Source organism: Vigna radiata, chromosome 10 (assembly GCF_000741045.1).
Source record: "Vigna radiata var. radiata cultivar VC1973A chromosome 10, Vradiata_ver6, whole genome shotgun sequence".
NCBI classification, from domain to species: Eukaryota; Viridiplantae; Streptophyta; class Magnoliopsida; order Fabales; family Fabaceae; genus Vigna; species Vigna radiata.
The window spans coordinates 10,964,873-10,971,881 of record NC_028360.1 but is presented as its reverse complement, the minus strand read 5'-3'; the positions used below and the strand labels follow the sequence as shown (position 1 = coordinate 10,971,881).

Here is a 7,009-nt window from a genome sequence, read left to right as displayed (position 1 = left end):
TATCTCTATTTTTTAAAATAAATAAATATAATTTTTCTAACGCTAAAGTTTTTATATATAAATTAGTTTATTATGCATGTAAGAAGAAATTAAATAAGTTTGAAGATTAAAATTTGTGAAAGGTTAATTTCAATTTAACGTTAAATTTAGAGATGAAAAATATGAAATCCTATTTATTATTTTCTAATTAATAATTATGTAAAAATATTTATTAAAGTAAAAGAAAGATGCTTACATGTATTTTCCAAGTTATAACACTTAACATAAATTTCCTTTTCTCTACAAAAATGCAATTTATTGTTGGATATTTAATTTTTATTTTAAAAAAGAAAGCCCATGGACTAACCCTAACCCACAGGGCTTTAGAGCTTTTTAGCCCTGAAAGCTTTTTTAATAAAGGATTTTTTTGATCCTAGAGACTTTTTTGACCCAACCCACATGAACTAGGGTTACGGCCTATTATAAGGGCTGTTTAACATGTCTAGTTACCTTTCATATTTTTTTATTGTACTGATGTAATCTGTATTATAGCAAAATTTTGACTTAGAAATAAAATAAGGTAATTATTTTTAACTTTATAATTTTTGTTATCTTCAGTCCATGTAATGATGATGATATATATAATAATGTAATAATAATTCGTTTAATAGGAATAATAAATACTTATTTTTATTGTTCCAAATAACTAATATCACTGTTTTTACTAGTCAAAATTTGTATCTTACATGAGTTCTAGGCAGTTATTTTGTGTCATAATTCTTCTATTATTATTATCATCATAATGGTCATTATCGTTATATATATATATATATATATATATATATATATATATATATATATATATATTTTAACAAGTTGATGATTGAATACAACCTGTGGATTCAAACATATTTGTAAGAAAGAGTTGAACCACTGTGTAAGTATTAAAAATGAAATAATATAGGAAAATGATTTTTTTCACCTAAAGTATTCTTAACAATATATTTCTAGAAGCAAAACAATTATTAGAAAAATGAACTTTTTCTATTTATAAAAGAAGTAAATAATAAAGTAATATATATTAAATTGGTGTAAAAATTTATAGGTCAAAATAATGCTATCTGAGTAATAACCTATGATACATATAAGTTTTAAATAATTTTATAAAGTAATAAATTTATTATCTTTAATTGGATGAAAACTGTTGCTACTAAAACATTTATTTTTTTGAATTAGAAAGTGATAAAATACAATAATTATCATTTTTTTTTGTTTGTATGTTCATTACTGTTCAACATGATTTATCTTTTTAAATTATCACTTTCTCAAATTTGTTTTTACCGTGTCCGCTCAACTTTCTATAATGAACCCTAATTTCCCAGATGAACCCTAATATTCCTACTTTGAATCGTCTTTCCTCTCCTTCTATGTTTTGGTTGATGCTTCTTTTCCCCCATACCATACATAGTATATATATGCGGGCATTGAAACTCTAATATTCAAACTCTTGCGCAGTTTCATTGCCCGGAATTTGGGTTTGTAAATTCCCAAATTGGAGAAAACACGAAGAGCGTCCGCTCACCAGAGACAAACTTAAAGTGACTGAAAAGGTTTCGATCTTTCCTTTTTCTTTTTTGTGGATTTAATTTTGTTTTTCATGCTTGCACTGTGATTTTAGAATCAAGAAGACCTAATTTATTTGTAGATAGTACGAGCCACTCTTGCGTTTTATGCTTTTTTTTTCCCCTTTGAATTGATTATTATTAATTATTGGATTAATGAGTGAGGTATGTGATTTCTTCATCGCTCAGTAATGTGAAAGGCTCGACAATTCGCTGTAGCACTTTTTCTTAATATCTCTTCGAGTTCTCAACTGGCCATCGGCTACCGAACTATCCTTCAAACTGTGGTTGTGGTTGTTACTGTAGCAGAAGTAACTTGCTATTCTCTAATCTTTTGTTAAGATTCTTTTGGAAAAGTTTTGTGGTTTGTATTTTATTCTGATTCTTGCATATTTTGTGTTTGTGTTAATGCTAAAGTTAATGGACTGTTATCTGAGAAGTACGGGACTTGTGGTGTATCTCATGATTCGTTACATTCAAATGTAATTTCAGCTTTCTTAAACTTAATATGGAGGATTGATTTATCTCCAAAGGTCATAACACGAAAGTATTTTCCTTAAATAAACATAGTTCTAGAATTTATTTAAGACAAAAACCGAACAAATTATTAGAAGAAAAGTAAAGAAACCTCCCTCCTAATCATGTTTATTTTCCTTAAACACTTTCCTTGAATTCCTCAAGTGTTTCTTGATTGAGATTGAGGCTCAGAATTACATTATCAATGAAGTTATGTCCTTTCCTTTGGTAAGTGTTTACATTATTAAGTACTTGTTGACCTACTGCTATTGTTGTATTGCATATGAAGCAATTTTGATGAATGCAACTTTCATTTTTCACCAACTTTCTGGATTTAAGGTTACACTGAGTTATTTATAATTATTTTCAACTGTCTTAGTTCTTGGTTTGTGCAAGTTTGTGGATGTGTGCATCAAGATTGTTTTTGTGCTTGATTTTTATGGTAGAATGCTGGATAGTTTTGCTAAATTTGGCCATTGAACATTGCTTTAGTGATATTATGAGGCTGTATATGATATTTTATTTGATTACTTTTTATTTGTAGTTGCTTTTGTTGCTGCAGTGAAAGGTTTTAAAATCAGTTGTAATCTTTCTGATGGTTGTACATGCATTATTTTGTGAACATGAAATATTGGAGATCACCCAATCTCAGGATTTAAGGATTTTACTGACTTACTAATGTTACTGTGTCATGATTTTCTTTTTAGAGTGAAAGCAATCTATGGCAGACCATCGAAATGGAAGTACACAACCATCAAATGGAAAGGCCAGTGCAGCTGGAACTGGATATTCTATTGATCTGAATGCATTTCAATCCAGATTGAAAACATTTTATTCACATTGGGATGAACACAAAACAGATCTGTGGGGATCTTCTGATGCAATAGCAATTGCATGTCCTCCACCTTCGGAAGACCTGCGGTACCTGAAATCTACTGCTCTAAACTTATGGCTACTTGGATTTGAGTTTCCAGAGACAATTATGGTTTTCATGAAGAAACAGATACATATCTTATGTAGCCAAAAAAAGGCTTCTATTCTTGAATCTGTAAAAAAATCTGCCAGAGAGGCTGTTGGGGCAGATCTTGTTCTACATGTTAAACCTAAAAACGATGATGGGACTGCTCTAATGGATGCTATATTCCGGGCCATCCGTGCTCTGCCAAAGTCTGATGACCACCATTCTTCAACTGTTGGATACATATCAAGAGAGTCTCCTGAAGGCAAACTGCTTGAAACATGGACTGAAAAATTAAAAAATACTAAATTTAATCTCATTGATGTTGCCAATGGATTGTCTTCTTTATTTGCAGCAAAGAGTAATGAAGAGCTCACATCAATTAAGAGAGCTGCTTACCTGACAACCAGTGTGATGAAAAACTTTGTGGTTACAAAACTTGAGAATGTAATCGATGAAGAGAAGAAAGTCTCTCATTCAACATTGATGGAGGAGACTGAGAAAGTTATTCTGGAACCTTCAAAAGTGAACTGTAAGCTAAAGGCAGATAATGTTGATATTTGTTACCCGCCAATTTTTCAGAGTGGTGGAGAGTTTGATCTTAGACCCAGTGCTGTCAGCAATGATGAATTACTGCACTACGATTCAGCCAGTGTGATTATATGTGCTGTTGGAGCCCGATACAAGAGTTATTGCTCCAACATAGCTAGAACCTTCTTGATTGATGCAGACCCTCTTCAAAGTAGGGCATATGGGGTTCTTCTAAAAGCCCATGAAGCTGTCATAGGCTCTATGAAGCCAGGCAACAAGTTAAGTGCTGCATACCAAGCTGCAGTCTCTGTCGTGGAAAGGGATGCTCCGGACTTGGTTTCATATTTGACAAAATCTGCTGGAACAGGCATCGGCATTGAGTTTCGTGAATCAGGATTGAATCTTAATGCAAAAAATGAACAGATAATTAGAGAAGGCATGGTCTTTAATGTGTCAATTGGTTTTCAGAATTTACAAATTGAGAAAAGTAAGTCAAAGAACAAGCATTTCTCCCTGTTGCTTGCTGACACAGTCATCATCAACAAAGATAAGACTGAAGTTGTGACTTCGATGAGCTCAAAAGCACTCAAGGATGTAGCATACTCTTTCAATGAGGATGAGGAAGAGGAAAAACCAAGCACAAAAGTGGATGCCAAGGCAGCCGAGCCCTTTACTAAGACAACTCTAAGGTCAGACAATCATGAAATTTCAAAGGAGGAGCTTCGAAGGCAGCATCAGGCAGAACTTGCTCGTCAGAAAAATGAAGAAACTGCTAGGAGGCTTGCTGGTGGTGGAAGTGAGGCAGGAGATAGCCGTTCATCTGCAAGGGCTTCAACGGAACTTGTGGCCTACAAGAACATAAATGACCTTCCCCCTCCCAGAGAAATGATGATTCAGATTGATCAGAAGAACGAAGCAGTTCTCTTGCCTATAAATGGAAGCATGGTTCCTTTTCATGTGGCTTTCATTCGAACTGTTTCGAGCCAGCAGGACACCAACCGCAATTGCTATGTCAGAATTATTTTTAATGTTCCTGGGACCCCTTTCAGTCCTCATGATGCAAACTCAATGAAGTTCCCTGGATCTATATATTTGAAGGAGGCGTCATTCCGCTCCAAGGATTCAAGGCACATTAGTGAGGTTGTGCAGTCCATTAAAACCCTCAGGCGACAAGTTGTGGCAAGGGAGTCTGAGAGAGCCGAGAGGGCAACCCTTGTTACTCAGGAGAAACTGCAACTTGCTAATAATAGATTCAAGCCAATACGGTTGTCAGATCTTTGGATCCGTCCTGCTTTTGGTGGGCGTGGAAGGAAGATACCTGGTACACTAGAGGCTCACGTGAATGGATTTCGTTATTCTACCACCAGGCAAGATGAGCGTGTAGACATAATGTTTGGCAACATTAAGCATGCATTTTTCCAGCCCGCAGAGAATGAAATGATCACGCTCCTGCACTTCCATCTGCACAATCATATTATGGTAGGAAATAAGAAGACCAAGGATGTTCAGTTTTACGTTGAGGTTATGGACATGGTCCAGAATGTTGGAGGTGGTAAGAGATCAGCCTATGACCCGGATGAGCTTGAAGAAGAACAACGGGAGCGAGATAGGAAGAATAAAATAAATGTAGAATTCCAAACCTTTGTGAATCGGGTGAATGATCTCTGGGGTCAGGCCCAATTCAATGGGCTTGAGTTGGAGTTTGATCAACCTCTTAGAGAGCTTGGCTTCCCTGGGGTTCCTCATAAATCTTCTGTGTTTATTGTTCCTACTTCAAGCTGCCTTGTTGAACTGATAGAGACCCCTTTCCTTGTTGTCTCGCTTAGTGAGATTGAGATTGTGAATCTTGAGAGAGTTGGGCTTGGGCAGAAGAATTTTGATATGACAATAGTGTTTAAGGACTTTAAGCGTGATGTACTGAGGATTGATTCTATCCCTTCTACATCACTGGATGGAATCAAGGAATGGCTTGACACTACAGACATTAAATATTACGAGAGCAGGCTGAATCTGAACTGGCGTCAGATCCTGAAGACAATCACGGATGACCCTCAGAGCTTTATTGAAGGAGGTGGTTGGGAGTTTCTGAATTTGGAGGCTACTGATTCAGAGTCTGAGAACTCAGAGGAGTCAGACAAAGGTTATGAACCTTCTGACGTGGAACCTGAATCTGATTCCGAGGATGAAGCCTCTGACAGTGAATCACTTGTTGAATCTGAAGATGATGACGAAGATGAGGATTCTGACGAGGACTCAGAGGAAGAAAAGGGAAAGACGTGGGAAGAACTGGAGAGGGAAGCGAGCAATGCAGACAGGGAAAAAGGAAATGAGTCTGACAGCGAAGAAGATAGAAAAAGAAGAAAGGCAAAAAGCTTCGGTAAGTCTAGAGGTACTAATATAAGCAGTAGCATGCCAAAGCGGGCTAAGTTAAGATAGATTTTTGGTCTTCCTTTTAGCCGGTTTAAGGTTTAGTATCAGTTTGTTTTGTGCTGTTGCTCCGGTTATCATAGCAGCATGTGTTTGGACCTGGAGCTGCCCTATCATTGTAACTAAATATTTTTCACCCATCTTATAGTTCAGCTACTCGATTTCAATCCTTGAATTCAATTGACGTCCTTAATTGCCTTTCTTTCCTTAGTTTGGTGATTGCCTTTTGAATATAATTGTTCTACCTGTCTTTATATTTAACTCGTTCTTGTATTAGAATATTTTATTGTAAAACAATTGATACCATAAACAATAGCTACCAAATGTGCACAAGAACAATTGATAAAAAATTATCGTGATGTTGAGTTTGAATGTCTTGTATCTGAACTTAGTATTAAATAATCATAGAGAACTAACTTTATCATTTGTAATAATTTTATATCGTTGTGTTCTTTTTTAGGAGTTTTTACAAAGAAATTCTTTTTATAAATAATTTGAAATATATAATTAATTGTAAAGTTTAATTTATCCTAATTTTCTTAAAATTAGAAAATTGTCTGTTGAAACATACCACGTACTAAAAATCCTTGAAGAAATTTTGAGTGAACAAAATATAGATATTTTCGATCTAAACCTTGAATATACAATGTCTTAATTAAATAAGTTTAAATACCCCTACTATTGAAAGGTATAATAAAAGATCCATATGTTATAACGATAACAAGGTGCTACTTTTAGAAGAAGAGCCGAAATTCAATTACTACACAAAAACAATAAAGACTTTTAATTAAAATATTAAACAAAAGATCACTCTCAATAGCCAAATGTTAACAAAATTAATGGAAATAGAAAGTCACATGTGATGCTAAAATAACACGGTAATTCAGGTTGATAACTCTCTTCATTAATAATATATATATATATATATATATATATATATATATATATATATATATATTTAAAAATAAAATATAAA

At 34.2% G+C, this 7,009-nt stretch overlaps 1 protein-coding gene across 1 annotated transcript; it reads left to right on the top strand.

Annotated features, from left to right (window-relative positions):
• The first annotated feature begins 1,310 nt into the window (after window positions 1-1,310).
• LOC106775867 (FACT complex subunit SPT16) lies at window positions 1,311-6,243 on the top strand. The gene is made up of 2 exons (XM_014663093.2): window positions 1,311-1,589; window positions 2,825-6,243. The coding sequence occupies exon 2, from the start codon at window positions 2,839-2,841 to the stop codon at window positions 6,040-6,042; it is 3,204 nt and encodes a 1,067-aa protein (XP_014518579.1). The 5' UTR covers window positions 1,311-1,589; window positions 2,825-2,838; the 3' UTR covers window positions 6,043-6,243.
• The last annotated feature ends 766 nt before the right edge of the window (window positions 6,244-7,009 follow it).